We start from the raw sequence: 21,799 nt of genomic DNA, 5'->3' as shown, positions 1-21,799 counted from the left end.
GTGTGTGTGTGTGTCTGTGTGTGTGTGTGTGTGTGTGTGTATAGTTCATGAGTGTGTTTGAGTATGTGTGTGTGTATACATACATATATATATATATGATGAGAATGTATAGTGTGTATCTGTATGTGGTGAGTTATAAAATGTGTGTACAGGTAAAGTGATGGAATGTAGAGTAAAGCTGGAAGTACAGGTACACATGTGTTGTGTATATATGTATACCTGTGTTTATATAGAAGTATGACTGACATCAACAAACACACACACACACACCCCGCTTACCTTATCGTCAGAATCATCTTCAGCATTTTCATCTTTCAATTTCTGAATGTTCTGTTTTAACCTGGACATCTCTTCCTGGAATAATAATGATAACAATAACGATAATAATGATGATAATAATAATAATAATAATAATAATAATAATAATAATAATGATGATAATAATAATAATAATAATAATAATAATAATAATAATTTCTACTGGAAGCACAAGGCTTCAAATTTGGGGGAAGGGATTAAGTTGATTACACTGACCCCAGTGCGCAACTTGTACTTATTTAATCGACCCTGAAAGGATAAACGGCAAAGTGGATCTCGGTGGGATTTGAAATCAGAACATAACAGCAGACACAATACCACTAAGCATTTCACCCGACAATTTCCAAAGATATTGGTGCTTGGAATCAAAGAATGAAAGCAAGACATGATAGAGTGGAGGGAATTGAGTGACCGTGTGGTCTGGGTATACCATAGACCTACCTTGCAATGAGATTTGAACTCTTGTTCCTGTTTCTTCAGGTTTTCATTCATTGCAACTAAATTCCTCAATTCTTCAAGGACACTGCAAAAGGATAAAACAATAATAATGACAAACACGAAAAGATGAAGATGATGGTGGTGGTGAATTACTGGCACTGCTCTTGGAAACTCTGAAGAGTCATTGGTGCTTCTCCTTCTCTTCTGACTAAACAACAACAACAACAATAAAAACAATAACGCTTTAGTGTTTCCAAAATTAAAGCATATTCAACATTCGAGCGAAGTTCTCTATACTGAAAAATAATCCAAAATAAAAACTGGAAGTTATAATTCTCAATCTAAGGATTATTTGCAAAGATTTTTATTGCAATGATATTAAGCAATGATTGTTTGTCAACATAACATGGCAGTCCTGGTTTAGGACTAATGTTGTTGTAATTTAGCCCAGGATCGTGTCGTATAGACAGCTGGAGACGATGTCTCCTGGAGCTAAATTACAGCAACATTCGTCCTAAACCAGGACTGCCATGTTATGTTGGCAAACAATCTTTACTACAAAGTACTGTTGCTGAATATCTCAAGTCGTGAGATTCAAAAATAGATATTAAACGTCCTAAACACTGAAAGCAAGATAAGGTAACTCTTCTGTATGCTAGCAGCAGCAGCAGCCGCTGTCGCCGAGTAATTATGAACTTTTCAGAGGGAAATTAATTAATTCGGCAATTGATTTAAATATTCATTAAAAATATTATGAAATAACAAAAACTGAATTTTTCTTTTCTTTTTTTTTTGCAATACAGGCAAATTAATTTGAATATAAATAAATTGAAGTTGAAATGATCTAAGTTACAAACCCTTGGTTCTCAGAAGTCTCCATTTCATTCAGTTTGTCCATTTCCGCATCGATTCGTTCCGAACGTTGAAGGATCTAAAAGACAAAGAGGACATGGTTAAGAAATTCAGCTGAAAAAAAAAAACTGCAGATCAGTGGTTCTCAGCTGGAGTCCATGTGGCCCCCTGGGGGAGTTTCGTCCAAATGACCCTTGGGAGGGTCCATAAAAGATTTTGTTGTTAAAATTTAAGTGCAATAAACAGCTTATACTTCTACAACCCACAAAATATTTCAACAAGTTTTTTAATACGATCTCCTAATATAATAATGAGCGTAGTGTTTTTACATATTTGTGTGTGTGTGTGTGTGTGTGTGTGTGTGTGTGTATATATATATAGTTTTAGGGAAAAGAACCAAGGTTCATGAACTCATATAAAAAGGAAATAATTCACCATTATATATTTTATACTGTGAAACTTAATTTAATTTTAATTTTTAATAAATTTAATTTAATTGAGTTTTTACCTGTAAATTTGGATTTTTATCCCTAATATTATTATTATTATATATACATCTTTGGAGAGAAGATTTTTTTTCTCAAAGAGTTAAGATTGAGAAAAGAACCTTTTATAAAGTCGAAAGACACTAACCTTTGCGAAGAGATTTCACAAGATGTGTGTGGCCTTAAGCGCTTGGACATCTATAAAAGCAAAGGTCACACACATTTTGTGAAATCTCTTCCCAAAGGTTAGTGTCTTTCGACTCTCTAAAAAGGTTCTTTTCTCAATCTTAACTCTTTGAGAAAAAATCTTCACTCCAAATATTATAACTGTATCAAGGAATTTCCAAAACACTCTAAATATATATATATATGTGTGTGTGTGTGTGTGCGTGTGTATATGTGTATATATATAAAATGATTAGGATGATTAGATGCAATTTAAAACCAAAAAAGAAATAATTCACCATTACTAAAAGTGACTAAGGGTGCAGAACAGCACTAGTATTGCTAGAAATAAGAGTCAAAAGACTCTCTAGCCACAAACGAAGCACATGTTCTACATAGTGACAAGGGAGATTAAACTCCCCATAGCAAGCAAGAGTATCAGATTGGCACACTAATTTCACACACACACAGACCCATATGTATGTATATTTATATATATATGTATATATATATATATATATAGAGAGAGAGAGAGAGCGAGAGAGAGAGCGAGAGAGAGAGAGATAGAGAGAGAGAGAAAGAAAAATGTTACCGTCTGAAAATTTTCCTGTGTTTCCTTATATTCCTCTTGGAGTTGTTCATGTTTGGTTTTCATCTACAACAGAGAGACACAGGTGAGTATAGACATAGGTGAGTACTTAATAGCTCTTTTCTCTCTCCATATTCCATTTTAGTACATATTTTTGATAAGGTTTTTCAAAAATCCAAACATGTAAAACAAAACCAAAACATTCTTCTTTTAATGTATTTATATAAAGGAAAATTAAAATGTACTCAATTTTAAGAAAGTAGCATTTTCATTCTTCTTTTTCATAAATATCTACTTACTCGTGTGTTACCTCTACACATTTAATATATATATATATCATCATCATCGTAGTTTAACGTCCACTTTCCATGCTAGCATGGGTTGAACGATTTGACTGAGGACTGGCGAACCAGATGGCTACACCAGGCTCCAATCTGATCTGGCAGAGTTTCTACAGCTGGATGCCCTTCCTAACACCAACCACTCCGAGAGTGTAGTGGGTGCTTTTACGTGCCACCGGCACAAGGGCCAGTTAGGTGGTACTGGTGACGGCCACGCTCAAAATGGTGTATTTTACGTGCCACCTGCACAGGAGCCAGTCCATTGGCACTGGCAACGATCTCGCTCGGATGTCTTTTCATGTGCCACTGGCACAAGTGCCAGGGAGGCGACGTTGGTAATGATCAACGGCCACAGGCCAACTGACTTTACTCATTATGATGATGATGATGATTATTGTGGGAAGACAATGATGATGGTGGTAGTGATGATGATAATGGTGATGGTAAATCTCAAAGTGAAATTGCCTTACTTCTTCTTGGACTGTCTTCTGTTGTTGAATCTGTTTGTTGAGGGCAGTCACAAGTCTTTTATGGTGCTGGACCCCTCCAGTAAGTTCTCCTTTCTCAATCTGTCCCAGCTCAGATTGCTGAAACGACGACAGTTAACTCATTATACAATTTCTCACAACACAATTATACATACATACTTATGTATATGCAATACATCTACCTACATCATACAAGTAATATTTATCTATCTATCAATCTATGTATCTATACATTTAATTAATTCAATAATAGGATAAAAATCTTTTACAAGAATTTTATCAGGAAGCTAGTGCGTAAAAAATTCATAAGGGGAAAAAAAAACCCATCATTTTTTTATTCCCACGAATATAATTATTCATTTATATTTATATAGGGGCATTTCTACAGAATAATGCCACACACTAGACTTCCAAAATAAACACATTTCTTTACCGAATGCGAGGAAAAGTAACTCTTAAAAAAAACAACCTTTTTAAAAAAATGAACTCAACTATATATCGAACGATTTCACGATTACTAGAATTAAATCTAGCTTTTGATCATCAGTATAGTACGGTACAGACATATAAAAATAAACAAAATCTATGTATCTATACAGACATGGCTAAATGAGATTATTTCATAGATGACATAGAAAGGTTACAAGCAATTTATTTTACAGTCAAACATATTTATCAGTCAGAATACAAAATGGTAAATAAAATTAGATTTTATATAAACTCTACTGAGATATGTAATTAACAAAATAAAAGAAACGACAGAAGAAACATTTATTCCATTTGTTGACAGCTGTTTCGCAATATATATTCAGTTACATCAACCACTGTTTTTTCTCGATGACTGGTGTACCAGGTGTGATAGCTAGCAGTGAGCTCTGTTTGATTCCTTGAATTCCAATTCCTGTTTTACATATATATATATATATATATATATATATATATATATGTATGCATGTAAGTATGTATATTATATTGAAAGCACAGTGCTGTACAAAAACTTACTTTGTCTGCATATTCAGAAGCTACACGCTGAATCTCATCAGATTGCATGCTGACCATCGAACCGACCACACTGGCACTTATCTTGCCCTACATGCAAACACAAAATTTACATATCATCGACCACAAACTAAAAACAACAAAATAAAAAAAAAATAAATAAATCGCACACAAATGAACTCTTGGATTGCAACATTGAAACAAAAAAAAAAAAGGAAAAAATTAAAAAAAGAAGAAAATGATAGTAAAATAAAATAAGCAAACTAATAATAACAATAATAATAATAAAAATAATAATAATAATCCTTTCTGCTATAGGCAGAAGACCTAAAATTTGGGAGAGGGGGATAGTTGACTACATCGACCACAGTACGCAACTGGTACTTAATTTATCAACCCTGATTGGATGAAAGGCAAAGTCGACCTCGGCGGAATTTGAACTCAGAATGTAAACAGTCAAAAGAATTATCACAAGACTGTTTTCTGACACACTACTGCTTCTGCCATTCCAATAATAATAATAATCGTTTCTGTTATAGGCACAAGACCTGAAATTTTGGGGGAGGGGGCTAGTTGATTACATCGACCCCAGTGCTCAACTGATCCTTATTTTATCATCCCTGGAAGGGTGAAAGGCAAAGTTGACCATACCGAGGTCGAGTTTGAACTCAGAACGTAAAGATAGATGAAACCCTATTAAGCATTTTGCCTGGAGTGCTAACAGTTCTGCTGCCTTCCATCGAATAATAATAATAATAATAACAATAATTATCATTATCATTATTTTTATTTACTACAAAAGCAAACAATGAATGGAACATACGAAAAACAAATTCCAAAACAAAAGGAAGAATATTTAGAGAATTGATTAACCCTTTCGTTACTAACCCGGCTGAAACCGGCTCTGGGTACAAATGTCTTGTTTCCATAAGTTTTGAATTAAAATCTTCCACCAAACCTTAGTCACAATTAATGTTCCTAACACTAGTTGAATGATAACTAAGTTATTTTACTAAATTCTTTATATTTAAAATCAATTGAAAGAAACAGAGCATCTCAACAGAAATATGGTAACAAAAGGGTTAACAAATGATTAATTTAACCCTTTCGATACCAACCCACCTGAAACCGTCTCTAGCTCTGAGTACAAATGTCTTGTTTTCATGTATTTGGAATTAAAATCTTCCACCAAACCTTAGTCACAATTTATGTTCCTAACACTAGCTGAATGATAACTTAGTTATTTTACTAAATTCTTTGTTATGTTTAAAGTAATTGAAAGAAACACAGAGCATCTCAAAATAAATACAGTAATGAAAGGGTTAAGGAAAAAAAACAAAACAATGAAAAACAGATGAAACAAAACAAAAACAAAAAAAACAACCAAACAAGCAAAAAAGACAAGAATCTGTAAATGCCGTAATGACCATGCAAGCGTGACCCAGGTCACATGACACAACATACAGCTGTGACCCATGTCACATGACACAACATAGAGCTGTGGGTTGAGCAATGGAGATTGTAGTCTTTTTCCTTTCCAGCACTTGTGCTGGTGGCATGTGCAAAACAAAATTTGAGCAAGGTCGTCGCCAGTGCCACTGGACTGGCTCCTGTGCAGGTGGCACATAAAAAAAATACCATTTCAGCGTGGCCGTCGCCAGTACTGCCTGACCGACCCTCATGCTGGTGGCACGCAAAAAAGCACCCACTACGCTCTCTGAGTGGTTGGCATTAGGAAGGGCATCCAGCTGTAGAAACTCTGTCAGAAGAAATAACAACCAATTAACCTGCATAAAGGTAATTTTTTTTATTAGGTGAGCCATGTGAGGGCCCCAGGTGGTTCATGGCTGATTTAAAATCGATAGAATCCTTCATGTAGTTAGGAAGTCACAGTGGAATGGTCAGAGTCTTCTGGAATTCATTGTTCCTTGCTGATTTTGAGAGAGGCTCTACCTGTCATCTTTGTAGAATCAGCGCTAGTCTACCGAAATACTACAAGCTCCAGTCTACTCACCCAACCTACAGCAACAATGAACATGCATGTAGCAATAATAATAATAATAATACTGATAATAATATCCAGACAATTATTAAAATGAACGTTTCAAATAACAAGAGAGAAAAGGAAATTAAACAAAACACAAAACAAAAAAAGTAAAACATCAAACAGCCAGAGATCAATCGATCAATCAATCTGGAAATTAAAAAAAAAACAAAATCAATATTTAAAAAAAATTTAGAAAAACAAGTAAGTAAAAACAATTAATTTACATGCAAAGTGCTGTGCTGCAGTGGTACGTGCAGAAGCTAAGAATGCTGGTGGAGAGAAAGTGCAGCGATTAATGTATAGTGACAGACAATCCAAAATGACCATCACCACCAACACCATCCGATCTTTGAGTGTCTCAAGTGCAGTGCTAACCAAAATTCTTTTGGTATGGAAGGAACCCTTTTACGAGTTAAAACCTATTTAATTAACATGTTTATTTAATGGGTTTAATTAATATGTTAGTGCCAAGGTTTAATTAGATGTTATTTTTGAAAAAAACATTAATTGCAATTCCAATATTTTTTTCTTCTCTTTTTCTTTGTTATTTTTTTTTTTTTAGTTTCCTTCAAACTTTTTCTTTTCCAGAAAATTTGTCAGGTTAGAAAGGTGTTCAAATTCAGACTTGTAAATGACAAACTGGAATACGTTAATATCCTTGATTGCAGACTACCCCTCACTTTTACATTTTCCTGACTTTTCCCTCTCTGATGACAGTATACTCAGCCTATGGAATCCATACTCAATAGACTGACCACATGCTTGACTATGCCAGAAACAGCTGTAAGAGACTCTATATGTCTTTTCAAGTGATGCCAAATGGTTTGCCTTTTCATTTTTACTTTAATTTTTATATTTATATATAAATATATGTATATTTTTATCCAAATTGGAGATGAACACCATTCCTCCATGTGATCAGCTTGAAAAATTGTTAAGATATTAAGATATTTTCCTTAACATGAAACCAATGGTAGCCTTAATACACAAATAAAGATATTCTATCCACCAATGCAGTTTTGAGCACTCATTTTCATTGTTTGACATTTTCGTACGAATATGAAGATCTCATATAGAATTTGATTCACTTGACCAATCTGTATGTTTTATGAAATATGTAGCAAGGTCGTAAAATTTTAAAAAAAAATAGAAAACAGCTCAACATTGCTCAGCTACAAATTTACAGTTAACGATCTATTAGTATGTAAAGTAATCTAATTTGCATATTCTGTGTGTTAAAACTATATTAATTGTTAAATTTCAAAACTAAACGTTATTAAGATATTAATGATGATGATATTGGTAATATGATGATGACAATGATGATGATGATAATGATAGGAAAACAAAGCAAAAAAAAAAAAAAGACACAAACAAACAAACCTAAACTATTTGAGTGTTGTGTGAGAGAGAGAAGACAACAACGAAAGCAGAAATGCTAATTAAAGAAGAATTCTTTGGAAAAAAAATGCAAACCCTGCTTTTCACTGATGCATAACTTTTAAATTCCTGAAATATAGAAAGACAAAAAAAAAAACGTAATTTTTCACCAAAATATTTCATATGAAATACTTATCTCAAAAAAAAAAAAAAAAAATTGAGGGTGGGTGGGGCGGAAGAGGGCATATTTCTGGGATACAACCTTTCTAAATCCTGTTGTATTCCACAAGGAATTTCTGGTCTTCCATAGTGGTCTTGGGTTGTTGTATAAGTCAACTTACCTTCTTTCGGCAGTAAATTTTAGTCTGAAAGATTTGACCACACAGCCACTCCTGCGCCTATAAATAAATTTTGGTTCCACTTGTTTGCCGGAAAATATGGTAGTTTTAAATAGTATACACGCTTGATGTAGCTCCATGGTGAGGTGCTTTAGAAGATTTCAGCTCAGCTCAATTTTTATTATAAACAGTGTGTGTTCTATGGTGGGATGCCACTCAAGTAACCAATCCTTTTACAAAGAGTACCAAAGTGTATTTTATGAAGGTACCAACTCTAGACAGGTTTGTCTTCCGTACTTTGTGTTGTATCCATTTCTTTACCAACCATTAAACAGAGTGAACCACAACAACAACAACAACAATAACAATCCTTTCTACAAAAGGCACAAGGTCTGAAATTTAAAGGACCGTGATAGTCGAATACATCCATCCCAACACTCAACTGGTATCAATTTTATCGACCCCCGAAAGGACAAAAGGCAAAGTCAACCTTGGCGGAATTTGAACTCAGACCGTAAACATGGACGAAATGGCACTTAGAGTTTTTCGCTTGGCATGCTAATGATTCTGCCAGCTCACTGCCTTTACATAGTGGTTTCAAATTTTGGTACAAGGCCAGCAAATTCGGGGGGAGGCGGGGTAAGTCGGTTACATCCGACCCCAGTTAACAACTGGTACTTATTTCATCAACCTCGGAAGAATGAAAGGCAAAGTTGACTGTGGCGGAATTTGAACTCAGAATGTAAAGACGAACGACATGCCACTAAGCATTTTGCCCAGCATGCTAACGATTCTGCCAGCTCACCACCTTAATAATAATAATAATAATAATACAGACTCATACTTACGTCGCTGGGTGTCATGACTGACATACTTTGCATAAGAAGGTTGATTTTTTCCTACAAAATATAAAAATGAAAGATATAAATCATCCTCATCATCATTTAACGTCTATTTTCCATGCTGGTATGGGTTGGACAGAGAGAAACTGATAGATAGATAGATAGATAGATGGATGGATGGATAGACAGATAGATAGATAGATAGATAGATAGATAGATGGATGGATGGATAGATGGATGGATAGACAGATAGATAGATAGATAGATAGATAGATAGATAGATAGATAGATAGATAGATAGATAGATAGATAGATATCTTTTTATTATTAGCCACACAGGGCTAAATACAGAAAATGGACAAATTACAAAGTAGAGCTTTTCTTTGAGGGGGGGGGGGGATAATTTCGATCAAAAGGGATCGCGGAAAAAAAAGGTGGGGATTTCGATCAAAAGGGATCGCGGGAAGAAAAAAAAAAAAAGATAGATAGATAGATAGATAGATAGATAGATGGAGAGATTGATAGAGTCGGACAGAAAGACAGACAGAAGACAGAGGTAGAGAGATCTACACACCTCATCCTGTTTTTGTTGATCGTCATCCGTTTCTTTAGCACCATCAATAGTTTCCTGGTTTTCCAATTCTGGTGATTGGGCTTTATCTGTGCTCTGGAATGGATAAACGGACATTGTATGAAACAGTAAGAATATGGTGCCAAATATTGAAGCGGGTGGGGGAAAATTTATGCAATATTCCAGTGTTACAGTAAACAATTAATTAAAAATTGCATCGTGTTCTTATTGAGAAGAATTACACCAATCTTTATAAAATATTACTATTATTATTGAGTGAGATAGTGGTGCATGCCATCAGTGACACTGGGGTAAAATATACGAAACCCAGTATACTCGTTATGACTACCTGTCTGATAAGGGTACACCAGGCACATGCATCACAACCATATGTGCGCGACATGGTGATCTCATATCAAAATAAACAGCGCATGACCTCACAGGTGGGGCCCAGTTAGAATTTTCTTCAGGTCGAGTAGTCCATCCCACTCAAAAGGTCCCTGAGTAAGGTTCGTTTAAGGATGTTGAGCATAACACCCATGTTTCCAAAGGTGAATTATTCAAACCCCAAAGAATTCCTCTCAACACATGGCTATAATGCTCCCCCTCCACTACTTCTGCTCATGATCAGAGATGCACATATCGTCAGCCACCAAGGGACATAATCAACTGGTTAAGGTCAAACAACTGACAAGCAAATCTGTGGCATGGAGCAGAATATTTTCTGTAGCACCTTTTTTACATCAAGATAAAATATGTACATAATAACAATCAGTGCCTGATACTGCATCAGGGCAATATCATTATTATTATTATTATTATCATCATCATCTGCCTACCTCATTCCATCGGCTCTGGAGTCCATAATTCCTGAAAACATTAAAACAAAGTTTGACATTACAAAAACAAAGTAAAATAAAATATATAGATAAAAACAAAGGAAAGTTATACAGAACTTATCTCTCTCTCTCTCTAATAATAGCTGGTATAGATGTAGGTTGGATGGCTTCTCCGGTCAAGCATTACATTGTATAGAAAGAGGGGGAGAAAGACTAAGAGAGAATCAGCATAAAAAGTGCAAGATGAGTGCACATACTAGGCTTCGTGGCAGGCAATGAGTAATAGAGCACACCGCACACAAAATGTAATAATGTCTTCCTATGTTATTTAATAAAAATCTTTAATATGGTTTTATTAGAAGCAGTGTGGTAAGAAGCTTGCTTCCCAACCACATGGTTCCAGGTTCAGTTCCACAGCATGACACCTGGAGCAAGTGTCTCCTATAGCCTTGGGCTGGCTAAAGCCTCATGGGTGGATATGGTAAATGGAAACTGAAAGAGGGCTGTCATGCATGTGTGTGTGTGTGTGTGTGTGTATATATATATATATATATATATATATATATATATATATATATATTGCTGCCTTAAATAATAATTTATTATAGAATCATACAATACCATCCAAACTCAAGCAGGGTTGATATCACACGAGTTTCTTCTTCAGTCAGTTTGTCTGCATCTCGACGCCGATACCGTCTTTGTGGTCTGTAACTGTGCTAGAATACAAAAAAAGAAAAAAAAAGAAGAAAATAACAATAAGAAAATTAAAAGAAAAACTCCAAGAAAGGGAATCCTTTATTGACTTCTAAGACAAACCAAAGCTCTAAGATTCCAAGAAAATGGATAGAATCCTTTAGATTGGTGCCAATATGTATCAGTATTTGGTGCTATGATTCGCTTGGTACTCATTTGCTTTGTCTTGCAAGGTACTTGGTGACCCTGTTGGTACTGGTGTCACATAAAAGGCACCAGTGCTGATGCCATGTGAAAAGAACCGGGTCTGGTACCATGTAAAAAAAGCACCCAGTCCACTCTGTAAAGTGGTTGGCATTAGGAAGGACATCCAGCTGTAAAAGTCATGTCATGAGGGAGTCCTCGGATCCACTGGACCCTGTCAAACAGTCCAACCCATGCCAGTATGGAACAGGGGTATTAAATGTTGGTGATGACGATGATGATGATGATGGTGGTGGTGATGATGGTGATGGTAGTGATGATGATGGTGATGATGATGATGGTGATGATGATGATGGTGATGATGATGATGGTGATGATGAGGGTGATGAGAATGATGGTGATGATGATGGTGGTGGTGATGATGGTGGTGGTGATGATGATGACAAAGGTGATGATAATGAAAATGATGAAGATGATGACATATATGACGATGACAACAGTGACGATGATGAATACGATGACAAAGATGATGGTGATGATTATGACAATGATGACAACAATGACGACATATAACCACAGGTTGGTTGACCATGAAGCAGAAGGCCGTGGTAAGGAACTAGAAATGTTTTTGCGATATTAGACAAAATATGGTCTGGAATTTTTTGTCTTGGGAACCTACCTTGGCATTATTTAAACATTCGATTGCATTGTGTTTGGTGGAATCAAATTTTTCATCCTGACAACAAGAAGAAGAGAAGAAAAAAACTGAATTACAAGGTTGCATTGAATTTCATGTAATGAGTGGAAAAATTTTAACGAGTTCACATAACAGGAATAACATTAGTTTCAAAGTTTAGCACAAGGCTAGTAATTTTAGGGGAAAAGGATCAGTCAATTACAATCATCCTAGTGTGTGAGTGGTATTTATTTTATCCAGCTGTAGAAAAGTCGCATCAATAAACTCCGTCCAACTCAAGCAAGCATGGAAAAGTGAACCTTAAAAATGATGATGGTGGTGGTGGTGATGTGTGTGATGTTGTGTGTTTATATTTGTGCTTCTCTAAAACTACAAATAACAATCTTGCTGCCTATTGATTTTGTAACTTCAAAAATGAGTAAAATAAAAGGTCCCTTACTTGAAATAGAAATGAGGGTTAGCAACAGGAAGGGCATCTAGCCGTAAAACAATCCCTGGATGACATATTTGTCCAAGCCTTGCTTACAAGCGAAGAACAAATGTAATAACCAAATATAACAATTTCAAGTCTTGCAAGCCACTTGGTGACCCTTCTGGTGCTGGTGCCACATGAAAAGCATCTAGTCCATATTGTGAAGTGGTTGGCATTTGGAAGGGCAACCAGCTGTAAAAACCTTGCAAAAGTGCATTCGGCATCCCATCTGTGTACCAACTTGTTCCAGTTCCTCTTTCATGTTTTTTAATTTCTCACCACCTGACATAAAGTCGCCTCCATCAATACCGCTCCCTCCAATCAAGCGGGATCCTGTCTTGCAAGTTACTTGGTGACTTCACTGGTGCTGGTGCCACATAAAAAGCACCCAGTACACTCTATAAAGTGGTTGGCATTAGGAAGGGCATCCAGCCATAGAAACCATACCAAAGCAGACCTCACTGGTGCTGGTGCCACGTAAAAAGCACTCAGTCCACTTTGCAGGGGGGGGTTGGTGTTAGGAAGGGCATCCAGCCATAAAAACCCATGCCAAAACAGACACAGCAGCCTGGGGGTAGTCTTCTACCTGGCTGGCTCCTGTCAAACTAGCCAACCCATGACAACATGGAAGGCGGAAGTTAAATGATGATGATGATGATAAGAAAGTGTGTAAATGACATAAAACATACCTGAGGCATTTTATTATTTCTGTTGAACTGGTATATGGAATAGGCGCGTATGGTGTCACCCACCTCTTCTCTCGTCTCCAGAGCTCTCTTCACCAACCACTGGAATTTAAACGAGACATTAATTATCAAACTATGTAGTTTCATTGATAGGAACCAAATATTTAAAATAATATAGAAAAGCTCCCAAATTCCACCATATCGTAGTACGGAAATGGAGGAGACATGTAGACAATTTTGGCGCAGTTGTAATGGTGACTGTATCTAGGACTACATCATGTTATGGTTTCATCCCTTTTTAAGACAATAAAGAGAGCGATTTGACTGCTCTTTCTAGCATATCAAGAGGGTCACCCCACCGTCTTAGTTTTGGTTCTTCCAGTTGTCATATCTAATCTTTTGTTAGCAAATGTTACTCACCAATATCATATGGCCATGCTGGAGCAATCTGCATGTACATGTGTGTGTGTGGTTTTTTTTATTGGTATCTTTTAGTAGTTTCAATCATTGGACTGCGGCCATGCTGGGGCACTACCTCCAAGGGTTTAGTTGAAAAAGTGAAGGCGTACGCATGGCTGTGTGGTAAGAAGCTTGCTTCCCAACCTCATGGTTCCAGGTTCAATCCCACTACATGGCACCTTGGGCAAGTGTCTTCGACTATAGCTGCGGGCTGACCAAAGCCTTGTGAGTGGATTTGGTAGAGGGGAAACTGGAAGAAGCCCATCGCATATATATATATATATTTGTATCTATGTGTGTGTGTCTTTGTGTCTGTGTTTGTCCCGTCAACATCGCTGGACAACTGGTGTTGGTGTGTTTACATCCCCATAACTTAGCAGTTTGGCAAAAGAGACTGACAGAATAAGTACCAGGCTTACAAAGAATAAGTCCTGGGGGGTAGATTTCTTCGACTAAAAACCCTTCACGGTGGAGCTCCAGCATGGCCACAGTCAAATGACTCAAAACAAGCAAACGGTAAAAGAAAATAAAAGTATTTCTTTTAAAGCGAGTTGCCACAGTAGAAGACATCTGTCCAAGGTGCCGTGTAGTGGGACTGAACCTAAAACCTCAGGGTCGTGCAACGAGCTTCTTGACCACACAGCCATCATGCCTGCATTGTGAAATGTTTAAGAAGTGATAAACATATGAAAGTAAGTCCTTACCTGAACCACAGGGAATATGTGGATGAAATCCAGACCTTGGATTTGATGGGGTTCAATGCGGTGTGGACATTTCATCTTGGGAAGCACGGACACGATTTTCTCGGTTAAAGCTCTGCATTTAAAAAAAAAAAAAAAATGAAAAATGAAATATGCTGTGCGTGAGAAGACCCGGCAAGCCAAGTGAGACCTAAATCCAAGGCCTCTGCCAGGGGTGTGGTCAGCCCACTTATGCGTACATTTCCTCCTTTGGACACTAAACTCCGCTTGCGAAGACCTGTTGAGGCAAGTGAAATCGAAACCGAACTAAATTCGACGACTGGTACCCATGCCAACGTCATCTCCTTCATTGGACATGAAACTCAGCTTGCGAAGACTTATGGGGGCAAGCAAAAGCAAAATCAGGATGGCACCTGTGACCAGCGTCGCCTTTCTGGTACTTGTGCCTGTGACACGTGTAAGGATTTTTGAGCGAGATCATTGCCAGTGCACCTGGACTGGCTCTTGTGCAGGTGGCACATAAAATACACCATTTTGAGTGTGGCCGTTGCCAGTACCGCCTGACTGGCCTTCGTGCGGGTGGCACGTAAAAGCACCCACTACACTCTTGGAGTGGTTGGCGTTAGGAAGGGCATCCAGCTGTAGAAACTCTGCCAAATCAGATTGGAGCCTGGTGTAGCCATCTGGTTTCACCAGTCCTCAGTCAAATCGTTCAACCCATGCTAGCATGGAAAGCGGACGTTAAACGATGATGATGATGATGATGATGATAACAGGGAACTTTGTCAACTTACATTTTTTGTCCGATGCTGGAGTTTTCGGTGAACAAAAGGTTGATGTCGACATCAAAGTTACACGTGGTTATACACCAGGTCATTCCACCGACAACCTAAAAAAATAATGAAGATGTTTAAGTAATCAAACAGTATTGAATTAGACAGGTGAGTGTCTGTTACAAACCCCTGGATCGACTAAGGTCTTGTGAAGGAATCTGGTAGAAGGAAACTGAAAGAAGCCCATCGTATATATGTATGTATATATATATATATATATATATATATATATATGTGTGTGTGTTTGTACTCCCAACATCGCTTGACAACTGGTGGTGGTGCGTTTACGTCCCCCGTAACTTAGCGGTTCGACAAACGAGACCAATAGAATAAGTCCTGGGGTCGATTTGCTCGACTAAAGGCAGTGCTCCAGCATGGCCACAGTCAAATGACTGAAATAATTATTCATAATATAATTTTAGGATAAAAACTTTATGTATATATATGCACAGAGAGAGAGAGAGGGAGAGAGAGAGAGAGAAAGGAACAGAAGGGGAGAGGGAGAGAGAGAGAGAGAGAGAGAGAGAGAGAGAGAGAGAGAGAGAGAGAGAGAGATGAATATAAACATATATAAATAGCAATATATGGGGATGTGTAAGCATGTGTGTGTGTGTGTATATATACGTTTTTACATATACATGTATATAAATTTCTATATATATAAATGTCTATATGCAGGTGGCCCTCTCTTGTTCTCATATATATAATTCATAAAGACGTGTGTATGTGAGCATGCATGTGGGGTTGTGTGTGTTTCAGTATGTGAGAATGCATGTGGGCTTGTGTGTGTGTGTGTGTGTGTGTGTGTGTGTGTGTGTGTGTGTGGTGCACATGGTAACATCAGCTGATTTTAGTGCTGTAACAAGGTAACATGGTGAAATGCAGGAAGTGAGCTATAACAAAGCAAGTAATAAACTCTGTGTGTGTGTGTGTGTGTGTGTGTGTGTGTGATCAGCTGTTTTGGGGGGAGTGGTACAGACTAACCCCACAATTTTAGTTATGTTGGATCAGGGTTAAATATATAAATATTTACAGCATTGCATACGTGTGTGTGGGTGTGTTTCTATCTATCTATTGATCTATATATATATATATATATATATATATATATATATATATATATATATATACTAGCAGAAATACCCGGCTTTGCCCGGGTTAAAGAGAATAATGAAATCTAAAAACGCCGTCTAGACTACGCAACCCTCAACTGTTAGTAGCTACGATACCATATTTCTACCTTAATAACTCTCCAATCCATGCCAGCATGGAACATAGACATTAAGTGGAATGCCAGTCTCTCATCTAGGAGGGCCTTGAAATGAATGTTACCAACTGGGGACTATGTGTGTCGCAGTGATAATAAAAAGACCCAAACGAGGTCTGCAACGAAATAATTTTACTCAACACTTTGCAAGTGAATCAGTGGAGGCAAAGATGCGTCTCATTTACTTGACAATTTATGCACCACATTGCAGAAATCACAATGTAAGTATATCTGAAAGGGTAGTCTTACACTGTCGTACCGTTGAATTACAAATAATGCTCATCTGTTATGTTCGGGTTAAAATTTCATCAACATCAAAAATATATGAATTTTCATGGGAGTTATGGCCGTTATGCATAGAATATAATTTCCAAATTTCATAAAGATCTGTTCAGTACTTTTGACGTAGTTTTGGATAAGAAAACAAATGACTAATGTGTGTGTTTGTGTGCATGTGTTTGTGTGTGATGGGTGTATATATGTATAGATATCTGTATGCATGTATATATATGTATATATGTGTACATATTACATGTACATCTATATATATACATCTACACATATGTATACATATACATGTATGCATATACGTGTACATATACATGTATATGTATACATATACATCTCTTTCTCTCTTTCCCTCTCTCTGAAAGTATCTGTCATTACAGTATCGAAATGTGATTGTTTCAGTTAGTGGAATAACGTGTACATATACATCTATATGTATACATATACACCTCTCTGTCTCTCTCTCTCTCTGAAAGTATCTGTCATTACAGTATCGAAATGTGATTGTTTCAGTTAGTAGAATAGTTTCATTTTTAAAGTGAAAGTATTTGACATGAGTGTTTTTGTTTCACTTTTGACACGTAATACTTAAATAGTGGAGGAGATATTATGTTGCCGTGGGCTCGAACTCTGCAAGAAGTTAAAAATTTTTTTGACTAAAACACAACTGGAACCCTAAGTAAGGCATCTGTAAAATTTGAATGAAATTGGTTGCGTAGTTCTCGAGTTTTAGGGATTCACACACACAGACAGACAAACAGACACACATTCTCATTTTTATATATATATATATATATATATATATATATATATATATATATAATGTTTATGTGTGTGTGTGTGTATATATATATATAATGCTAGCATGGGTTGGATGATTTGACTGAGAACTGGTGAATCAGATGGCTACACATGCACATAAACATATACATATATACACAGTAATAAGCACTCATATAAACATATATATATACACACATATAAACACATATATATGCACATACACACACACACACACACACATGCATGCAATACTGTAAATATTTATATATATAACCCTCATCCAACAGAGTGAGTCACAACTAAAATTGTAGGGTTAGTCTGTATGACTTCCCCCAAAACAGCTGATGACTCACACACACACACACACACACACACACACACACACACACAGAGGTTATTACTTGCTTTGTTATAGCTCACTTCCTGCATTTCACCATGTTACCATGTTACAGCACTAAAATCAGCTGATGTTACCATGTGCACCATAAAACCCCCCCCCCCCTGTGCATACTCACGCACAACTCCACATGCATGCTCACACACACACACACTTTCTTTCTTTCTCTCTCTCTCTCACACACACACATACACCCTCTCTCTTTCACACACATACTCTCTCTCTCTCACATACACTCCCACTCTCTCACACACAAACACACACACTCACCCACTTTCTCTCTCACATACACACACTGTCACACACACTCTCTTTCTCTCTCCCACACACGCACACTCTCTCACACGAACACTCTCTCACACACACATACTCTCACTCACACACTCCCTCTCTCTCTCTCAAACACACGCACACTTTCTTTCTCTGTCTCTTTCACACATACACACTCACTGTCCCTCTCTCTCACACACACACACACACACACACACTTTCTCTCCCCTTTGTCACACCCAAGCTGTAACTCAATTTCCATCCTTTGAAGCTGGAACAATGCCAAACTTGTCTTGCAGTCTTCTCTCAGATTAGCCATGGCCTAAATAAAGACAACAATTGAAGAACAAACCATTTCTCTAGTTTGTAACAAATGGAAAGATAGACAGGTGGGGTGGAGAGAAGAGGGGTGAGGGGAGTATACTGTTGGGGGGGGGGGGAGAGAGGTGGTGGTGGTGGAGAGAATATGGTGAGAGAAAGATAGGAGAGACAGAGAAAGAGGGCCTTGTGAGTAGATTTGGAAGATGGAAACTGAAAGAAGCCTCTGCATGTGTGTGTGTGTGTGTGTGTGTGTGTCCATCCCCTGTGTAAGACTTTAACCCTTTAGAATTTTAACCCAGCCATGTCCAGCTAAAATATTCTGCCTGTTTTATGCTCAAACCAGCCAGGTCCAGTCTCTTACACCTACCCTACAATGTTATTGTAAAATCAGGAACTTTAATTTTACAGTTCTATATTAAGAGATAGGAGGTGCAATGGCTCAGTGGTTAGGGCAGCGGACTCGCGGTCATAGGATCGGGGTTTCGATTCCCAGACCGGGCGTTGTGAGTGTTTATTGAGCGAAAACACCTAAAGCTCCACGAGGCTCCGGCAGGGGATGGTGGCGAACCCTGCTGTACTCTTTCACCACAACTTTCTCTCACTCTTACTTCCTGTTTCTGTTGTACCTGTATTTCAAAGGGTCAGCCTTGTCACACTCTGTGTCACGCTGAATATCCCCGAGAACTACGTTAAGGGTACACGTGTCTGTGGAGCGCTCAGCCACTTGCACGTTAATTTCACGAGCAGGCTGTTCCGTTGATCGGATCAACTGGAACCCTCGACGTCGTAAGCGACGGAGTGCCAACAATATTAAGAGATGAGGGTGGGGGTGGGGTGAGGAGACCAAGAACAGAAGAACAAAAAAACATGGGTTATAAGCGTCAGACATTCATTACCTTATCAAAGGGAGTCAATCCCTTGATGCGAGCCCTGAAATAACCGGCCGATCGCAATAATTCAATTGTTTCTTCCAGTTTGACATTCTGTTCCTCATCTTCACGAGTTTCCACCTGAAAACAATCACAAACGGCATTTAGGTAACATTTTCACACTAACAACAACAACAACAACAACAACAACAACAACAACAACAACAACAACAACAACAACAATAATAATAATAATCCTTTCTATTATAGGTACAAGGCCTGAAATTTTGCAGGATGGAGTAAGACAATCACATAGACCCAGGTACTTGACTCATACTTAATTTATCAACCCCCAAAAGAATGAAAGGCAAAGTTGACCTCGGCAGAATTTGAACTCAGAACATAAAGATGGATGAAATGCTACTAAGCATTTTGCCCAACGTGGTTATAATTTTGCCAGCTTGTCACCTTAACAATAATAATAATAAAAATAATAATAACAATAATAATAATAACAACAACAATAATAATAATAATAATAATAATCCTTTCTACTGGAGGCATAAAGTCTCAAGTCTGGGGGAAAGGGATTCTCAATTACATGAGCCCAGTGTTTCACTGGTACTTAGTTTATCGACCCCAAAAGGATGAGAGATAAAGTTGGCACCGGCAGAATTTGAACTCAGAACATGAAGACGGGCGAAACTGCTCTAAGCATTTTGCCCCTGCGTGCTAATGTTTCTTATTTCTTCATTGCCTACAAGGGGCTAAACATAGAGGGGACAAACAAGGACAGACAAAGGGATTAAGTTGATTACGTCAACCCCAGTGCGTAACTGGTACTTAATTTATCGACCACAAAAGGATGAAAGGCAAAGTCGACCTCAGCTGAATTTGAACTCAGAACGTAATGGCAGACGAAATACCACTAAGCATTTTGCCCCTGCGTGCTAACGTTTCTTATTTCTTTATTGCCTACAAGGGGCTAAACATAGAGGGGACAAACAAGGACAGACAAAGGGATTAAGTTGATTACATTGAACCCAGTGCGTAACTGGTACTTAATTTATCGACCCTGAGAGGATGAAAGACAAAGTCGACCTCGGCGGAATTTGAACTCAGAACGTAATGGCAGACGAAATATTGCTGAGCATTTTGCCCGGCGTGCTAACGATTCTGCCAGCTCACCACCTTAATGATGATGATGATGATAATAGAAATATTTAGGGTAATGACACCATATCGTATAACATCATGTGAAGTACAGTCAGTATGGTAAAAGAAGGAACAACAACCACCATCACCAGCACCTCTACCATGCCAACAAAGCTTGCACATGCACAAAACACACAAAGCTGCACTCTGTTGTGCAGTGAAAGCATGCAACAAACACTAGGGTAACTATAAATGATAATAATAAAAATAGCAGCACACAAGGACAGCAAAGTGGTGATGGTGTTGGTGGTTGTGGTGGTGGTAGTGGTGACGATGGTTGTGGTGGTGGTTGTAGTGGTGGTGGTGCTTGTAGTTGTGGTGGCAGTTGTGATGATGGTAGTGGTGGTGGTAGTGGTGATGGTAATAGCAATGGTGGTGGTAGTGGTGATGGTGATAGCAATGGTGGTGGTGGTGGCTGTAGTTGTGGTGGCAGTTGTAGTGGTGATGGTAGTGGTAGCGAGGGTGGTGGTGGTGGTGGTAGTGGTGATAGCAATGGTAATGGTGGTGGTGATGGTAGTGGTTGTGGTTGTGGCAATGGTAGTGGTGGTAGTGGTGATGGTTGTGGAGTTGGTGGTGATGGTCATGGTGGTGGTTGTGGAAGCAGTAGTTTGTGGTGGTGGTGGTAGTGGTGGTGTGCAGAGAAACCAGCCAAAACTCGTTTTCTCAGAAACTACTTTAAAGATATGAGGAAATTGGATAAGAAAAAAAAAGAGTCTCTCTCTCTCTCTGTGAGACTTTTTTATTCCTTTTTGTGAAGGTCACCAAAATCATATGAATAAGATATCAACTGTCGTTTCTTGAAACACGTGTTACATAAATGAAATTACCATATAATGGGGGAAAGAGGGAGGGAGAGAGAAAGGGAGAGATAGAGAGACAGATGGAGAGAAATAGAGAGAGAGAAAGAGAGAGATACAGAGGGAAAGAGAAAGAGAAGGAGAGACAGAGA

General features: G+C 37.8%; 1 protein-coding gene across 5 annotated transcripts in view; it reads right to left on the bottom strand.

The window, feature by feature from the left end:
• The window catches only part of LOC106883792 (coiled-coil domain-containing protein 93), a 32,389-nt gene that overhangs the window by 5,329 nt on the left and 5,261 nt on the right, over nucleotides 1-21,799 (bottom strand). For 2 of the 5 annotated variants that reach the window (XM_089343661.1, XM_089343662.1), the window contains exons 2-17: nucleotides 19,663-19,776; nucleotides 15,402-15,496; nucleotides 14,611-14,722; nucleotides 13,451-13,549; nucleotides 12,272-12,328; nucleotides 11,314-11,411; nucleotides 10,693-10,723; nucleotides 9,857-9,949; nucleotides 9,289-9,339; nucleotides 8,199-8,231; nucleotides 4,679-4,765; nucleotides 3,659-3,775; nucleotides 2,851-2,913; nucleotides 1,614-1,687; nucleotides 760-841; nucleotides 280-354 (exon numbers count right to left, since the gene is read on the bottom strand). In XM_089343661.1, the coding sequence (XP_089199787.1) occupies nucleotides 280-354; nucleotides 760-841; nucleotides 1,614-1,687; nucleotides 2,851-2,913; nucleotides 3,659-3,775; nucleotides 4,679-4,765; nucleotides 8,199-8,231; nucleotides 9,289-9,339; nucleotides 9,857-9,949; nucleotides 10,693-10,723; nucleotides 11,314-11,411; nucleotides 12,272-12,328; nucleotides 13,451-13,549; nucleotides 14,611-14,722; nucleotides 15,402-15,496; nucleotides 19,663-19,776 (1,281 nt within the window). The remainder of the gene's footprint in view (nucleotides 1-279; nucleotides 355-759; nucleotides 842-1,613; nucleotides 1,688-2,850; nucleotides 2,914-3,658; nucleotides 3,776-4,678; nucleotides 4,766-8,198; nucleotides 8,232-9,288; nucleotides 9,340-9,856; nucleotides 9,950-10,692; nucleotides 10,724-11,313; nucleotides 11,412-12,271; nucleotides 12,329-13,450; nucleotides 13,550-14,610; nucleotides 14,723-15,401; nucleotides 15,497-19,662; nucleotides 19,777-21,799) is intronic. The other 3 variants (XM_089343665.1, XM_089343664.1, XM_089343663.1) reach the window with 2 other exon arrangements.

The sequence above is a fragment of the Octopus bimaculoides genome, chromosome 27 (genome assembly GCF_046866305.1).
Source record: "Octopus bimaculoides isolate indiv1 chromosome 27, ASM4686630v1, whole genome shotgun sequence".
NCBI classification, from domain to species: Eukaryota; Metazoa; Mollusca; class Cephalopoda; order Octopoda; family Octopodidae; genus Octopus; species Octopus bimaculoides.
Note: the sequence above shows the minus strand (reverse complement) of the source record. Positions and strands in the feature narration are given on the sequence as shown.